This window comes from Muscardinus avellanarius, assembly GCF_963383645.1.
Source record: "Muscardinus avellanarius genome assembly, chromosome: 12".
NCBI lineage: Eukaryota > Metazoa > Chordata > Mammalia > Rodentia > Gliridae > Muscardinus > Muscardinus avellanarius.
The window spans coordinates 7,307,292-7,325,901 of NC_137798.1; the positions used below are offsets into that span (position 1 = coordinate 7,307,292).

Genomic DNA, 18,610 nt, shown 5'->3' on the forward strand with positions numbered 1-18,610 from the left:
AAAAAATAGGGCTAGGGGTGTAGCTCGGAGGTAGAATGCCCCTGGGTTCCAGCCCCAGTACTGCAAAAGAGAGAGAGAGAGAGAGAGAGAGAGAGAGAGAGAGAGAGAGAGAGAGAGAGAGAGGATGAATCTGGATTTTTCCTTAACATGTCTTTAAAAGAATACAATATATTTAATACTTATTGTAAAAAATTAACTCCTAGAAAGTCCCTATGAACATTTTTGTGGGTTATCAAACAGAAAGAACTATCTCAAATTGTAATATAGTTTATTTTCAGCCAAAATATATTCCTGTGTGGAAAACCCATGATATCCTAATATGTTATATTTTCTTCTAGCTTGTAGGTGTGTGTGTGTGTGTGTGTGTGTGTGTGTGTGTGTGTGTGTGTGTGTGTGTTACTGGGGATTGACTCCAGGGGCATTCTACCTCTGAGCTATACCCCCAGCCCTATTTCATTTTTTATTTTGAAACAAAGTCTTACTAAGTTGGGGTGGGCTTTTCTGAATTGCTGAGGCTGGCCTCAAACCTGCGATCCTCCTGTCTTGGCCTACCAAGTACTGGGATTATAGGTGTGCTAGCTTGTAGATATTTTTAGATTAGCAATTCGTTCTTGGTAGAATCTACAAATCATTATTACTCTTTTGAAGAATAGGAATTTGGGCCCATTTGTTATTGGCTTTTTTTTTTTTGGAACCCAGGGATATTTTACCTTCAAACTACACCCCCAACCCTATTTTTTATTTTTGAAACAGGTTTTTTTGAGTTACAGAGGGTCTCACTGAGTAGCTGAGGCTGTCCACGAACAGCAATCCTGCTGTCTCCACCTCCCAAATACTGGGATTACAAGTGTGGGCCACCATGCCTGGCTTTGTTATTGGCATTTGTATACATGTCTACAAAAATTTTGGTGGAATGGCACATTTATAATAAATACAAATGAGCTTTCCAATTTTCTTTGCTCTTCCAATTCCTCTTTAAGCTTATGCCAAAAAAATATTATTTTCACATTTGACTAAAAAATATTTGAACTAATTTAAGCTTGGTCTCTAAAATTTCAGCCTTATCTCAGCCAAATGAAATTTCGTAAACACAGGAATTGTATTTCAGATTAGTGGGATGACCTGGTTTAAAGAGGCCTTCCTAAAATAAGAATCTTCAGAGCTTTCCAGTAATAAGAAAAGGGTGACTTTATAAAGATGAATATAAATAATCAATTCTCAGGGTTTTTTTTTGTTTTTTGTTTTTGGTGGTACTGGGGTTCCTGGAAGCCCTTACACCTCCGGGCTACACTCCCAGACCTATGTTGTATACTTTTTTTTTGTTTTTTGGAAACAGGGTCTCTTAAACCAGCGCGGCTGGCTTCGAACCTGCGCCATCCTCCTGTCTCTGCCCCCCAAGCGTGGGGATTACAAGCGTGCGCCAGCACGCCCGGCACGATTCTCAGTTTAAAAATTGTATATTCAGGGTCCTGTTTACCTCAGAGAATAATTTTAAATAATTTAAAATTAATTTAGATAATTTTAAAGAAGGATGAGGATAATGCAAATTCAAAAATGCTTAATACAATCACTTCTTAGAAGAACAATATCTGTGAATTCAAGAGATCTGAGTCAAATTCCTCAACCGACCACTCTCTGTTGTGTTGTTAGATTGCTGAATTTTTCAGAGTAAAGAAAGGAATTAACAATCCTATGTAAGCCATAATGCAATGAAGACTGTAACGTTTCTTGTTTTATGTGTCCAAACTTAGGCCAGCCTTTGTAAATGACAGTGTTTAATAGGAGACAAATAATTGTAGGGTTGTTCTTCCTGGTATTTAAAGGACAACCGAAAGAAGGCAGAATATTTCATGTCAACATCTGGTTCTTTGATTAAGCATGTAAAGTATGGTAAACAGCCTTTTTACTCTTTTAGGATATAGATTTTTTTTTTTCAATATCTTCAGATAAACTGGCGTGCAACATTTTTCAGTAGGATAAGTCAATGTAAATTAGGAAGTCTGGCCTGTTTTTGTTTTTAACTTTCCATTGTATTTTGCTCAAACGAGAACCTTTTTTAAAATATGTACTTGGATTTTTACTTCTTAGGTGATAGGTTTGAATATGAGATTCTTTTTTAACACTTTGATATGTAAATTAATACTTTATAACGACTAGGAGGCTTTATTTTTAATAGAACAGAAACTTAAAGCTTAAATGTTTTGAAGTGTTACTTTAGTAGTACTTTAAACTATCTGGACCATGTGCCAATACTGACATGAAAAACAATTTTTTAATGTATTGAATTCACTGTAATATTCAATAAATTCTATTTTAAAATAAAAATTGAATGTGGTTGCTTTATATGGTGAGTACACACTCACTGCTCAGCCAGCAGGTAGCTTATTTCAAAACTGGCTTGTTTTATTTTTTGCAGTACTGGGGATAGAACCCAGAGCATTCTACTTCCAAGAGGCACCCCGAGCCCGATTTTTTTATTTCATTTTAATAAGAGTCTCACTGAGTTGCAGAGGGCCTCACTAAGTAGCTGAGGCTGGCCGCGAACTGCGATTCTCCTGCCTCAGCCTCCCAAACGCTGGGATTACAAGCGTGCGCCACCATGCCCGGTTCAAAACTGACTTGGTTTTTGCCTCTTTCCCTTCTCCCCTCCGGCTTCTTGTTCTCTCTCAACAGTTACCCTGTTCAGATCAGTTTACCGACTGCAGCTTACTTACCCTGACACCATTCAGAACTCGCCTCGCTCAGTAATAAAAGTCCCGGAAGCTCAGTCCTCGGAGTTCCAAGCTTTATGATGCCGTTCTTCCCTTTTGAGATTTGGAAAATCGGATGTTTTCTGAACACCTCGTTCACCGCATTTTCCCATTTGCTGGGAAATCAATAAAACGTTCTTTTTCTCCAAGGCCTTGTCAGCAGTGATTTGATCTAGCAATATGAGGGCAAGAACTGATGTTTCGGTATTACAGTGACTCGCCATCCCCACTGCCACTCAACAGAACCCATCTCTATCGGATTTCTTTCTTTCTTTCTTTCTTTCTTTCTTTCTTTCTTTCTTTCTTTCTTTCTTTCTTTCTTTCTTTCTGCAGTACTGGCAATGGAACCCAGGGGCATTCTACCTCCAAGATACACCCCCAGCTCTGCTTTTTATTCCTTTTCTTTTCTGGGTTTGTGTGTGTGTGTGTGTGTGTGTGTGGTACTGAGGATGGAACCCAGGTGCATTCTACCTCTGAGCTACACCCCCAGCCCTATTTTTTTTTTTATTCTTTATTTTGAAGCAGGGTCTCATTGAGTTGCAAAGTAGCTGAGGCTGGCTTCGAACCTGCGCGATCCTCCTGTCTCTGCCTCCCAAGCACGGGGATTACAAGCCTGCGCCACCACGCCCGGCTGGTTTAAGATATTAGAAGTTTCATGGATGGGCGAAGATGGAGCAGTAGGTTGTTAGAAACTAGAATTAAGCCGGGCGTGGTGGCGCACGCTTGTAATCCCCGTGCTTGGGAGGCGGAGACAGGAGGATGGCGCAGGTTCGAAGCCAGCCTCTCTGGTTTAAGAGACCCTGTTTTCAAATAAAAATATAAAATAGGTCTGGGAGTGTAGCCGGGAGGTAGAAGGGTTCCATCCCCAGTACCACCAAAAAAAAAAAAAAAAAAAAAAAGTTCGCCAAATAAAATACAAAATGTCCATATAAATTTGAACTTCAGATAAACCAGATTCTTTTTGTTTTTGTTTTTTTGAGATCCTGTTAGCAAAAGTATATGAAATTATATATATAATTCTATTATATGTGTGTATATGTATATATTGTTTTGTGCATCTTTAGAAAATAGTAAAACTAGGTATGTATTAAATTCACCTCTAATCTGAATATCTCCTTATGATTTTACTATTTCCTTCAGCCATACATTTGCAATCCTTTGCAATTAAGCACTTGCGTTACAGTCCTATTCAAAGCACGAAGCCAATTACTCTAATTAGTAGCTGGTTGCTTAGCTTTTTGTTATTTACCTCTCTCAGTTTTACTTGGAGTTTTGTGCCATGTATAATTGGCCTTCCTGACCTTGAAGGATATCAGGCTAAGATTAGCTGCCCGAATGTTATTCCTGTGAGAGCCTCTTGAAACAAAAGAAAAATCTCTTAAGAATAATGAGAGAAGTATGCACACACCCACATACAGAGCAGCTCCCTGCGGGTGGTATTTCATGTGTACTTTAGGATATTCCTTAGCTAACTTGACAATTGTAAAGATCTTGATAAATTTTGATTAAGTTGAAAAATCTGTGTTAACGATGTTAATATGTAGTAGAAAACCAGATAATCTTTTTTATTCTTTTTTTTTTCAGTACTGAGGATGAAACCCAGGGGCATTCTACCTCTGAGCTACACCCCCAGCCCTATTTTTTAAATTCTTTCTTTCTTTCTTTCTTTCTTTCTTTCTTTCTTTCTTTCTTTCTTTCTTTCTTTCTTTAATTTATTTTTGGTGGTACTGGGGTTCCTGGAAACCCTTCTACCGCTGGGCTAGGGCTACACTTCCAGACCCATTCTATACTTTTTTTTTTTTAATTTGAAAACAGGGTCTTTTGCTGGCTTCAAACCTGCGCGATCCTCCTGTCTCTGCCACCCAAGTGTGCGCCACCACGCCCAGCTTTTATTCTTTATTTTGAAACAGGGTCTCACTGAGTTGCAAAGGGCCTCACTAAGTAGCTGAGGCTGTCCATGAATCACAGTTCTCCTGTCTCAGCCTCCCGAATGCTGGGATTACAAGCATGAGCCACTATACCCGGCTTAATTTTTATTTTTTAAATATTTTTTATTTTTATTTATTTATTTGTTTGTTTGTTTGTTTGTGCACTACTTGGGATGGAACCCAGGGGCATTGCACCTCCGAGGTACACCCTCAGCCCTATTTTTTAGTCTTTTTATTTTTGAAACAGGGTCTTACTGAGTTGCAGAGGGCCTCAGTCACTGAATTGTCTGCAAAGCATGATGCTCTGGTCCTCCCAAATGCTGGGATTACTAGAGTGCGCTACCACGCCCAGATTAATGTTTTGTTTTGTTTTTTTACATAAACAGTGTGAAAGTCTGGGATGTGGCTCAGTGGCAGAGCGCTTGCCTAGTGTATATAAGACAGTGAGTTTGATGGCCAGGAAATATCAGATCAAATAATTTAGGGATAACTACATCATTAAAATGAATTAAAATTAATTAATGAAAAATAGCAAAATATTAGCCAGGCGTGGCGGCGCACGCTTGTAATTCCACCATTTGGGAGACTGAGACCAGAGGATCGCGGTTCTCGGACAGCCTCAACTACTTAGTGAGGCCCTCCGCAACTCAGTGAGACCCTGTTAGACCCTGTTTCAAAATAAAGAATAAAAACTAGGGCTGGGGGTGGAGCTCGGAGGTAGGATGCCCCTGGGTTCCATCCCCAGTACTGCAAAAGAAATTAATTAATCAAAATTAGCAAAATATCGTTTAGCATTTAGTCTCGGACCCTTCTAAATTCTCCACACAGTCAAAGAAACTCATTCATTACACGCTGACCTGTGCTTCAAGAAACTCCAGCAATAACATTCTTCACCAACACAGAGCCTTGCTGAACTCAGGGGGGAATTCCTCTCTATGGTTACTGTCACGTGTTCTGTCTTCTACCCAAATCTAGTCACTAGAGAGACTGAAAACCTTAGGGAGAAGGCTGAGGGTGTGGTTCAGTGGTAGGAAGAGCCTTTGCTTAGCATTTGAAAAACCCTGTGTTTAGTCCCCAGCACCAAACACATACACACACACACACACACACACACACACACACACACACACACACACCTTCATGAGAAGACCTTTTATGCCTTTAAAAAGAATCTAGGTTAGATGTGGTGGCGCATGCTTGTAATCCCAGTACTTTGGAGGCTGAGACCTGAGAATCTCAGGTTCACAGCCAGCGCCCACTACATAGTGAGGTCCTCTACAACTTAGTGAGACCCTATTTTATTTATTTATTTATTTATTTATTTATTTATTACTTGGTGGTACTGGGGTTCCTGGAAACCCTTCTACCTCTGGGCTACACTCCCAGGCACCTATTATATATATATATATATATATATATATATATATATATATATATTTGGAAACGTCTCTTAAACCAGCGCGACTGGCTTCGAACACGCCTCCACCTTTCAAGCGCAGGGATTACAAGCAGGCGCCACCACACCCTGCATGATCCTGTTTTAAGAAAAGAATAAAAAATAGGGCTGGGGGTGTACCTCAGAGGTAGAATGCCTCTGGGTTCCATCCCTGGTACCATAAAAATAAGTAAATAAATAAATAAATAATAAATAATCAATCAATCTAGGGCCAAGTGTGTTGGCACAAACCTGTAATCCCAATACTTGGGAGGCTGAGACAGGAGGATCACAGGTTTGTAGCCAACCTTGGCAGTTTAGGGAGGCTCTCCACAATTTAGTGAGACTCTGTTTCAAAATAAAAAATAAAATGGGGCTGGGGTGTAGCTTGGAGGTAGAACACCCCTGGGTTCAATCTTCAGTGGCACAGGGAAAAAAAGTCTAAGTCCAAAAGGGAAGGTTATAAAAAGTGTTCTTTAGTTCTACATAGTATAATTAGCACAGTCAAGTGTAATGCAGTTGAAGAAAACTAATTTTCATCTTCTCAATTATTCAAGAAACATGTATTGAATACTTATGATATGCCAGGAACTTTACTAAGGTGCCTGTGTTAAAGATTAATATTTGAAACAGTCCAGATATTTTTAGTTGGCATTTTACAAGCTTTCTACTCGTGATCAATGTTAATTCTTTGGAAAGAGTGTCTAAGAAAAAAAAAATCCATTAATCCCTCTATCCAAAGTACAGCAAAATTCATTGGAACTGGTTTAATCACCCTCTGTTTATATAAACAAAGGCCTCTGTAATGATTTGCCAAACATTTATGAGTGTCGCGTTTTAAGTAACAGGATGTTATGTTGAGTGGACATTTCGTATATTGATTTATTTTTGTTTTGATACACTAATCAACTTAATTGTTTTAATGTTACCGGCATCCTGTCATTCCTTTTCAGTTTCGAGACCGTGTCCCCCTCCTGTTGCCCATGGACTTGCACAGGTGCCAAGTCCATTCAGAGAGAAGTCAGAGGCATGATTAACTGTGGGAACAATCGGGCAAACCCCAGATTTGTCCCTAGTGATATAAACAAAGATCCTCCATTAGCTAGTAAATAGATTAGAGAAAAGATTTTGTGAAAGGCAAATCTTTCAGTCTGTTTTGTATTATAAGTGATATTTCCCAGGTAGGTCTTTCTGTCCGAGATAATATAACAGAAGGCTTACGGACATAAACTTTGGAACTAGACTCTAATGTTTGAAAATCTGGCTCTGTCCTCTGTACAATTTCCTCTTCTGTTCCATGGGGATAATAATACTATCTGGCTCTGAGAGTGGGCAAGACTTAGTGAGTCAATGCACGTTAAGTGAGAATGGCAGCTGTCAAGTAGGAACCACACCATAAAGGCAGAAGGGCCTCCTGTCATTAAATCGTTTTACATGAATATTGATTTTACTTATCTGAATGTAAACCTCTTTATGATCAAGGTTTGTAGAACATGTTTCAAAAAATTGTGGGAAGTTATAAAAGTTGGCTGGTATAAGAAAGAGGCCAGACATGGTGGCACACCCTTGTAATCCCAGTGCTTGGGAGGCTGAGATAGGAGGATCGCACAGGTTCGAAGCCAGCCTCAGCCACTTAGTGAGGCTCTCAGCAACTCAGTGAGACCCTGTTTCCAAATAAAGTATAAAATAGGTCTGGTAGTATAGCCTGGAGGTAGAAAAGCCCCTGGGTTCCACCCCAGTACCACAAAAAAGAGAGATAGAGAGTGTGTGTGTACTCACTCACATATTATACTATATTTTAGTCACTTCAGATATAACAAACATTGCTCTGTAAAAATTTATTTTCTGTGCTAGGGATTTAGTTCAGTGGTAGAGCATCTACTCTCAGGTACAAATTTGCAAAAGAAAAAAAATTTTTTTTTGCAGTGGAACCCAAGAGGCATTCTACCTCCAATCTACACCCCCAGTCCTATATTTTATCCTTTATTTTGAAACAGGGTCTCACTGAATTGCAAAGAACCTCACTAAGTAGTAGCTGAGGCTGTCCTCCAGCCACGATCCTCCTGTCCAAGCCTCCCGAATGCTGGGATTACAAGCGTGCTCCACCACGCCCGGTTTAAAGAATATATTTTCTAGCCAGGCGTGGTGGCGCACGCTTGTAATTCCAGCTTTCGGGAGGCTGAGACTAGAGAATCACAGTTCGCAGACATCCTCGGCTACTACTTAGTGAGGCCCTTTGCAACTCAGTGAGACCCTGTTTCAAAATAAAGAATAAAAAAGAGGGCTTGAGGGTGCCTCTCAGAGGTAGAATGCCCCTGGGTTCCATCCCCAGTACCACAAAAATAAAATAAAATGGGGTCAAGCCAGTGTGGGGGCGCATGCTTGTAATCCCAGCATTGGGAAGTTGAGACAGGAGGTTCACGGGCAGTTGTCGGCCAGCCTCAGCAAGTGAGGCCCTTTGCAGCTCAGTGAGATCCTGTTTCAAAATAAATAATAAAAGGCCGGGCGTGGTGGCGCATGCTTGTCATCCTCGCGCTTGGGAGGCGGAGACAGGAGGATCGCGCAGGTTCGAAGCCAGCCGCGCGGGCTGGTTTAGGAGACCCTGTTTCCAAATAAAAATGTAAAAATAGGTCTGGGAGTGTAGCCCAGAGGTAGAAGGGCTTCCAGGAACCCCAGTACCACCAAAAATAAATAAATAAAATAAAGAATTAAAAAATGGGCTGGGGATGTAGCTTGGAGGTAGAATGCTCTGGGGTCCCATCCTCAGTATGGCAAAAATAAATAAATAAAATAAAAAATAATAAAAAGGGCTGGGGTTGTAGCACGAAGGCAGAGAGGCCCCAGAGTTCAATCTTCAGACACACACACACACACACACACACACACACACACACACACAATAAATGATACAATAGGGAATATACAGTGTACAATGAGAACACACAGAAAGAACTCCTAACCCAAATTGTACGTGTGTTTAAGAAAGGGGATAAAATAATTCTCAAGAGGTACTTAGGAGTTGAATCCTGATAATGGCCACTTGAAGAAGATAGGAAAGAGGCTAGAAGTGACTAGAGAGAAAAATGGGAAGATAAAATGGAGTTGCATGCTAAAGTATTTGCACTTGTTTCTAACAGCCGCTGGAGATTTTAAAGTTCAGAAGTGACTCAGGCACCATTCTTGAAGCCAGGCATGGTGGCATACGCTTGTAATCTCAGTACTTGGAAGGCTGAGACAGAAAAAGTTACAGGTTCAAGGACAGCCTCAGACAGTAGTGAGACCCTCGTTAACCTAGCAAGACCGTGTTTCAAAATAAAAACAAAATAGGAATGGGGTATAGCTCAGAGGTGGAAGGCCCCCGGGCTCGATCCTCAGTGCTACACAAGCACACACAAACAAAACTAATCTGTTGGGATTTATTACTGGAGTCCCAGGCCTTTAACACATAAAAAGATTGACGCAACTTTTTAGACAGCTTTCTGTTGCTGTAACAAACTACCTGAGAAAATCAGCTTAAAAGGAAGAAATCTTTATATTGCTTCATAATTTCAGTTCACATCCACTTGGCCCTGTTGCCCTTGGTCCTGTGGCAAGGTAGTACATCATGGCAGAAGCCTGTGACAGAGGAAATTGCTGGCCTCGTGGCTGCTAAGAAGCAGAGAAGGTGGGGGGAGAGAGGGGCCAGAGTCCCAGTACACCCTTCTAGGAATGGCCCCATGACTTACTTACTTCTGCCAGAAACCACCTCCTAAAGTGTTCGCCACCTCCTAACGGTGCCACCAGCCGGGGACCAGGCCTTCAAGACATGAGCTTTTGGGGACACTTAAGTTCGAAACCATATCCAGGCGTGATGAAGCACACCTGTAATCCCAGTACTTGGAAGACTGAGACAGGAGGATCACAGGTTCAAGGACAGCCTCAGCAATGTAGCCAGACTCCCAGCAACCTAGTGAGATAGTTTCAAAACAAAAAACTAAAAAGGGCTGGAGGTGAAGCTCAGAGGTAGAATGTTCTGGGTTCAATTCCTAGTACCAATAATAATATATTAATAAAGCCGGGTGTGGAGGCGCACACTTGTAATCCCAGCATGGGAGGCTGAGACAGGAGGATCGTGGTTTGCAGACAGCCTCAGCTACTTAGTGAGGCTTTTTGCAACTCAGTGAGGTCCTGTTTCAAAATAAAGAATAAAGAGTAGGCCTGGGGGTGTTGCTCAGAGGTAAAATGCCCTAGATTTCATCCTCAGTACCGTAAAAAAATAATATATTAATAAAGATCTGAACTATAACAAGTATATTTTTCTGCCCTTTTGAAGGGGGTGGTACATACTTGTATGTATATATGTAAAGATATATGCAAATATATGTACTTCTATCTGCGCGTAAATACATGCATACACATGGCAGCCTACTTAAGTAAAAGAGGTGAGCTTGGAGTTGTGGCGCACACTTTTAGTCCCAGCATTCAGGAGGCTGAGACAGGAGGATCACAGTTGGAGGACAGCCTCAGCTACCTAGTGAGGCCCTCTGCAACTTAGTGAGACCCTGTTTCAAAAGAAAGACTAAAAAACAAGGCAGGGGGTGGAGCTCGGAAGTAGAATGTCCTTGGGTTCCATACGCAGGCCTACACACACACAAGAAAAAAGGAGGTTCATTAAGGTCATCATTTTTTATTTTGTTTTGCTTTTGGTCCTGGGGATTGACCGCTGGGCCCTGTGCATGCTCAGCATGCACTCAGGCCTTAGTTGATGCTTTTTGGGAGTTGAAGGGCGCGGCAGGGGCCCTGGCTCAGCTCTGGTGGGGCATTCTTAACTGGATCACGCCGCAATGTCGGGAGCGCGCTGGGGACCAAGAGATGGATCACATGTTGATCAACAACTCAGGCGGCAGACTCAGGCTGCTACAACTCCTTGAGGACCAGGCTTCCCCGAAGGCAGCGCTCCCCTGGACCTAAGGACCTTCCACGAGGCTCCACATCTTCACGGTCCCCCCTCGCCACACTGAGAACCAAGAGCATTTCATTTCCCAGCAAACAAGCCCTCCAGGGATAAATCACCTCCAGGCTTGCCTGTTTGCACACTGTAGGTTTGCCTCTGTGCCGTGTGCATCTCTGGGCTTTATGTATGAACAGTGTTGTTCTTTTCACTTCATTGAGGGTCCTACCACCCTTTGGAGGCTGGGGATTCATGGTCTAGACTGAGAGCTCAAGATCTAAGAGTGTCTGTGTTGTACTATTCCACTTGGTTGAGTGCTTTAAACAGAGGACAGGAGTATATGTTTGTTGAATTGAATTGTAAATAATTGGGGCAAGTATAGGAAAGAGAGTATGTGAGCCACTGAGGCTGGGAAATAGACATGCCATCAACTGAAATGGAAACAGAGTCCCCAGGGGACCAAATGTAAAGGAAAGGGGAAAGGATATTTAATAAATCAATCTATCTCTCTCTCTCTCCTCTCTCTCTCTCTCTCTCTCTCTCTCTCTCTCTCTCTCTCTCTCTCTCTCTCTCTCTCTCTCTCTGCAGTACTGGGGATTAAACCCAGAAACATTCTACCTCTGAGCTATACCACAGCTCTGTTTTTCATTATTTATTTTGAAACAGAGTTTCGCTAAGTTGTGGAGGGCCTCGCTAAGTACCCGAGGCTGGCCACAAACCTGCTATCTTCTCCTCTCGGTCTCCTAAATACTGGGATTACAAGCGTGTGTAACCACGCCCAGTTTATATGAAAACATTTTAAAACCTCGGTCCTGCTGGCCCTGCCAAATGGAGAAGAGGTACCAAGGCCCGAGGATCGAAAGAGCAGTGTTTATAAGCATGGCTAAAGCTTGTTAGGGAAACAGTGGTTAGATCAGTTTTGTTAGAGAAAAGATCCTCCTTCAGTGAACTGTGGGTCCTGTTGTTTGAGAGGTAATATTTTTTCAGTGTGAAAGGAGCCAGACCTTCCCCCTCAAGTGTGCATTGTATGATTCCAGTGTATAAAACTTTAGTTAGGCCTACACATGGAGCACATGCCTGTAATCCCAGTACTTGGGAGGTTGAGATAGGAGGAAGGCAGGTTCAAGGAAACCTCAGCAAGTAGTGAGACTCTTATCAAACTAGTGAGACCTTGTTTCAGAATGAAAATTTGAAAAGGGAGGGATGGGGGTAACTCAGTGGTAGGTAGACAGCCCCTGGCTTCAATCTCCAGTAAAAAAAAAAAAAAAAAAAAGCAAACTAATCTGTGATGCCACAAAACAGGTCAGTGTAGCTGGTTTTCCCTGGTCACAGGCTTTGCATCTCTGTGTTCAATCAGCCAGAAAGTAAAAATACCTGGAAAAAAAGCGCATCAGTACTGAACATTTACAGACATTTTTTTTCCTTATTACTTTTTCCCCCCTTATTACTATTCTCTAAAAACAAAAATGCGGTTTAACAACTACTTACATAGCATCTACATTCTACTAGGTATTAAGTGACATACAGTGTACGAGAAGATGTGTGTATATTATATGCAAAGAATATATACCATTTAATGTAAGGGACTTGAACATCTGCTGAGTGTGTGTGTGTGTGTGTGTGTGTGTGTGTGTGTGTGTTACTGGGGGCCAACTGGATGTGTGTGGAGGAGGGGAGTTTTTACCTCTGAGCTACAGCCCCAGACGACAACATCATCATCGTCATCATAACAGGGTCTCCCTGAGTTACCAGGCTCTGTTCTCGAACCTGCAATCCTCCTGTCAGCCTCCGTAGTATTGGGATTACAACCTGTGGCCACAGTCACCGAGCACGTGCTGATTTGGGTATGGGTGTGGGGAATCCTGGAACAACTGCCCCGTGGACCTCAAGGGACAACAGTAATTGCTACGGGGTATAATGGCGAGGTCAGGATGGACAGATTACAAATGGCGGCATGGATAGTGGGGATGAATGTATTTATTAATTGTATTGGGATTTCATGGGTGTAAATACCTGCCAAAATTTATCAGATTGTACATTTAAATATGTGGATATCATATGTCAATTATCCTCCAATAATACTGTTATAAAAAAAATACGAAAATTCTTAAGTCTTCAAGAGTAGAAAGGGGAAGTGGAATGGAGTACAAAAAGCAGGGTGTTCTTGGTACTAAGAATCGAGCCCAGGGGCATTCTCCCTCCAGCCAATCACCAGCCCTACCCTGTTTTTTGTTTGTTAACAGGGTCTCCCTAAATGGCTGAGTGTCGCTGAATTGCTGGGCCTGGCCTCTAACCTGCCGCCTTGAGGTCTCGGCCTCCCAAGTACTGGGATTAAAGGAGTGCTCTGCCATGGCCTGGAGAAAAGCAGTCCAAGAAAACGCCTCTCTGGAGTGGACGGGAAAGACAGCATCAACTAAACTGCCACGAGTGACCAACGCGGACTGGCGCGACAGCAGGGGGCTGGGCAGCCGGGCGCGCACGGACGCGGGGAACGAGGGCGTGTGGGCGGAACCTCTGGAAGGAAGCCAACGGCCCCGAAGGTTTTTTTATTTTACTGGGAGAAACAGAGGCAGCCAGGGAAAGCCACGATTTAGGGGAAAGGCCGAGTTCTGATTCTGGACGAGGACAGCGGAATCGAAAGCCGTGACCCTTCCAGAGGCACCGAGAGGGGCTCTTGGGAAGCTGTGGCTCCAGCGCGCAGGCGGGGTCAGAGGAGGTGGCCCCGCGCCTGGGAGGCCGGAACCTTGGGCCGCCATGGTGGCTAGCCCGGGACCGCTGCGGGAGACGCCTCGCCAGAGCCGCCCGGGAGCCCTCCCGCCGCCGGCGAGGGGGCGGGGCCTGGATGGGGGCGGGGCCCGGCGGAAGGCGCAAGGCGCAGGGAGACGGCCGGGGAGCGCGGGAGGGGCGGGGCCTGGATGGGGGCGGGGCCCGGCGGAAGGCGCAAGGAGGCGGCCGGGGAGCGCGGGAGGGGCGGGGCCTGGATGGGGGCGGGGCGGGGCCTGGATGGGGGCGGGGCCCGGCGGAAGGCGCAAGGCGCAGGGAGGCGGCCTGGGCGCGCCGGAGGGGCGGGGCCTGGATGGGGGCGGGGCCGGGCGGAAGGCGCAAGGAGGCGGCCGGGGAGCGCGGGAGGGGCGGGGCCTGGTTGGAGGCGGGGCCGGGCGGAAGGCGCAAGGCGCAGGGAGGCGGCCGGGGCGCGCGGGAGGGGCGGAGCCTGGATGGGGGCGGGGTCGGGCGGAAGGCGCAAGGCGCAGGGAGGCGGCCGGGGAGCGGGGCGGGGCGGGGCCGGGAGGAGGGGCGGGGCCGTGCGTGCGCGCGCGCGCCCGGCGCAGGGAGGCGGCCTGGGAGCGCGGGCGCGCGCGCCCTCCACGTGACCCGGGCGGCGGGCGGCGACGCCGGCGACGCGCGCCTCACGTGGTCCGTCTAGAGCCCCGTCGCGGGCGGAGGCGGGCGCGGGCGCGTCCCTGTGGCCAGTCACCCGGCGGAGTGGGTCGCACAATTATGAAAGACTCGACTTGTGCTGCTAGCGCCGGAGCCGAGTTAGTGCCGAGAAGGTTTCCCGGGGCTGTCCTCGCCCGGCGGCCTCTGCTGCCGCCTCCGGAGACGCTTCCCGATAGATGGCTGCAGGCCGCGGAGGAGGAGGTGGTGGAGTTGCTGCCCTTCCGGAGTCCGCCCCGTGAGGAGAATGGTACTGGGCCGCGCAGGCCGGCGGGAGCGGGCTCGGGCGAGGCGGGCGGCGGGGGGCCGAGGCCGGCCCGGCGCTCCACAGGTACACCCCCCGGGCGCCGGGACGGTGCGCTGCGCTTCGGGGAAAAGGATTTTTGGGGTGGGGGCGCTGCTGCGCGCCGCGGCGGGGCGCTCGCTGTCAGGGTGGAGCGGAGTTCCTTGTGAGTGTTGCCCGAGAGAAGGGTTGAAATCGGAGATGTGGGATGGAGACAGACGGACGGACGGACGGACGGACGGGCACACGGTGCATTGCAGCTTTTCCTAGTTTTTTTTTTTCCCCCCGTTGTTGTTAGATCCGATTTTCAGATTTCTTACCAAGAGGGACATTTTTAGATCAGAGAGCTGGGTAGATATTTCTGATCAGTACTTTAGTTTGGTGGGCTGTTGTACGCAAACAGCTCTTCCTCCGGTCAAGTCTGGCAGGTTTACTTTTTCTCTGCGGGTTAATTTCAAGTGCCTTGCCAAACTAGTAGAATGTAGCTAGGCTCTGGATGAAAACCGTATCTTTCACTGTGTTCCATCTTTGGCAGTGTAAAGCTGATTTAAAAAACAAAACAAAACATCACCTTTCCGTCTCTTAAAAGAAGGATTTAAGTCCCTTTACCTGGGTTAAGAATTTAAATTTATTAAGTGAACTGAAGGGACTCAATGCGGGGGGGGGTAGGTTGAATCAAAGTGCGTTGTTTTAAAGAAGCGAGTCATTAATACTAATCCGTAATATATCTAACTTTCATTTTTAGATGGTAAGTAGCGTACATCTGAACATTTTAGCTCAGTGTTTTGAAACTATTTTTGTGTATTTCAGATATGGTAGAAAGTGAAATGAAGATGTTTCGTCATCTTCAAAGCCATTCATTACTTCCTAATGTTCTGTTATAGCAGCAGATTTCTTTGCTTCTGTTGAAAGTCTGTTTTCTTAGTTTTACCTCAGGCACCCTTCTCAAATCCAGCCTTTTACCTCATTGCCTTGCTATCTGTGAACTTTGAAACCTACACTTCAAAAATTAAGGTGTGGTCTGAGTTTCTCCTGTTTCCTTTTTCCTACCGTTCGTGTCCTTTTCATTAGCAGATAAGCTTCCACAAATGACATATTCGTTTACACAAATAATTCACCATAAGCCAAGTAATTCATCATAAGCTGGCACGGTGGCTCACAACTGTATTCCCAGTACTTGGGAGACCGAAGACAAGAGGATCTCAGGTTCCAGGCTAACTTCAGCAATTCTGCAAGGCTCTTAGCAACTTAGCAAAGACCCTGTTTCCAAATAAAAAAGTAGTTCTGGGGGTGTTGAGAGAGAGAGAGAAAGAGAAAGAGAGAGAGAGAGAGAGAGAATGAATATGAGAATGAATATGAATGAGAATGAATATGCCCCTGGGTTCGGTCCCTAGCACCCCCCTCCTGAAATAATAATAATTCACCATATGTGGCACAGTGTATACTTAGTATTGATTGAACACACAAAGAGAACACTCTCACTTTAAATTTTGAAATTAGGAGTCTGATTTTATTCTTCATACTACATGAATTCTGTTGTGGAGTTGTGGGATTTTTCACTATAATTTGCCTTCAAAGTGCAGTTTTCATTATAATTTCCAATTAGGTTATAGTGAAAACTTAGGATAACCTAAAATGGGGATCCTTCATTCAATAATGATAATTTGTTTAGCTTCAACTTTTAGATCAGTTCTCTCATCTAAAAGTTCACCTAAGTATATAATTTATAATGTGTTAAGGCATTCGATTCTACTTAGACAGTAGAAGATACCATACAAATTGTTTTGTGTGTGTCTTAAAAAGCTTTAATCAGCCAATTGACTAAACAGCAATTTCAAACAAAATACCAAGAAACACAAGTTTAATTTTGGAATGAAAGCTGGGCAAGGCAGTACATACCTGTAATCCCAGCTACTCAGGAAGCTGAGGCAGGAGGATGGCAAGTTCCAGATAATCCTGAGCAGTTTAGTAAAGCTCTGTCTAAAAACAAAATCTAAAAAAGCTGGGCTATAGCTCCATGGCAGAGCTCTTGCCTAGCATGCATGAGCCCTTAATTTCAATACCCAGTACTGCCAAACAAACAAAAATCTACCCTGCTATTGGTAATCAAAAATTTTGTTTTAGCCAGATGCATTGATGCATGCCGGTAATCTCAGCGACTCAGCAACAGGAGGAGCACAGGTTTGAGGCCATCCTGGGCAATTAGTGAGATCCTGTCTTAAAAAAGAAAAAGGACTGGGAGCCGGGTGGGGTGGTGCACATCTGTTATCCCAGTACAGAAGTAGAGACAGGAGTATTACAGATTCGAGGTTAGCCTCAGCAATGTAGTGAGACCCTGTCTCAAAAAAATAAAATAGGGCTGGAGATGTAGATTGGAGGTAGAATACCCTTGGGTTCAATTTCTACTACTGAGGTGCTGGAGGATGGTGGTTTGAGCTGGAGATATAGCTCAGGGGTAGAGTGCCCTTGGGTTTGACTTCCAGTACAGTAGCCCCCCCCCAAAAAAAAAAAGCTTTTCTTTTTTGGCAAATTATCACTTATTTAATTTTTTTTTCTTGACACTGGAATGGTAGTGTGTTTGACAAGTCTACTTGTAAACAGCTCACATTCTTAGTAACATATAAAAGATTTGCCTGTTGTTGTCCAGTGGAAGTTGTATACATTACTTCATAAAACAAATACTTAGTGTCTACTGCGTTTCAGGCACTGTAATAGTTAATAATATGGAAGGGCAAAAAAACAAAAGGACAGTATGACTTGACAGCTTGGATTATATGGGGACATGGTAATCTGAGAAAGTCTGAGTCGGTTTGCAAAGTAATGGTAGAAGAGTTAATTAAGAGTGGAAATAAACTTGGAAATAGATTGGAGGTAGGTTGCCACTGGGTTCAATCCCCAGTACCCCCCAAATAATAATAATATGTGGAGTTGGGGGTTTAGCTCAAAGGTAGAATGCCCGAGTTCGATTCCCAGTAATTTAAAAAATAAAGATGGGCAAAAACAGATTTCTAAAGGCAATATATGTCATGCAGAGAGGTTTGGATTTTTTTTTTTCTGGAGATCCACTTAAGGTAACACTATGAGGAGTGAATTGGTGTGTAGTCAACAGAGCAGAGAATCACTCAAAGCAGGGTCAAGAGTCTGGCAAATGTTGAGGGCTCAAAATAATTAGTAGAAGAAAGAAGGAACATACTTACTTGGGAGTTCAGGGAAACTTAAGTCACTTGTGGAATAATAGCTCTAATTTTTGTGTGTATAAATGTTGATAATAACCACCATAAGATGAAAACATGCAATAATAGAAGTCATTATTTAAAATGTATAGATGTGAGGCTGGGCATGGTGGTGCATGCTTGTAATTTCAGCATTTGGGAGGCTGAGACAGGAGGATCCCAGTTCGCAGACAGCCTCAGCTACTTAGTGAGGCCCTCCACAATTTAATGAGACCCTGTTTCAAAATAAGAATAAAAAATAGGGCTGGTGGTGTAGTTTGGAGGTAGAATGCCCCTGGGTTCCATCCCTGGTACTGAAAGGAAAAAAAAAACAATTAAGACTAGCCAATAGATTCATGTTGTTAGCCACCTGAAATCCCCCTCAGCCAAATTAGTCATAGCCATTAATGATTTTTGCCACTTATCTTATTTCAATCTTCTTTCCCCTTTCTCTCTTCCTTTTCAAAATCTTTTGGGCACAAGAGTAAGTTTCAACAATCTATCTTCCCCCTTTTTTTTGTGGTATTAGGCATGGAACCCAGGGGCATTCTACCTCCAATCTACACTCCCAGCCCTATTTTCTATTGTTTATTTTGAGACATGGTCTCACAGAGTTGCAGAGGGCCTCACTAAGTAG

The 18,610-nt window shown here is 44.2% G+C and overlaps 1 protein-coding gene across 1 annotated transcript in view; it reads left to right on the forward strand.

Moving 5' to 3' along the window:
* Positions 1-14,541: 14,541 nt before the first annotated feature.
* Positions 14,542-18,610, forward strand: part of LOC308271400 (uncharacterized protein) — a gene marked incomplete at both ends in the record, with an annotated part of 29,899 nt that continues 25,830 nt past the window's right edge. Inside the window, one exon of the mRNA XM_080707696.1 lies at positions 14,542-14,728. Coding sequence (XP_080563822.1) covers positions 14,542-14,728 — 187 coding nt within the window. The remainder of the gene's footprint in view (positions 14,729-18,610) is intronic.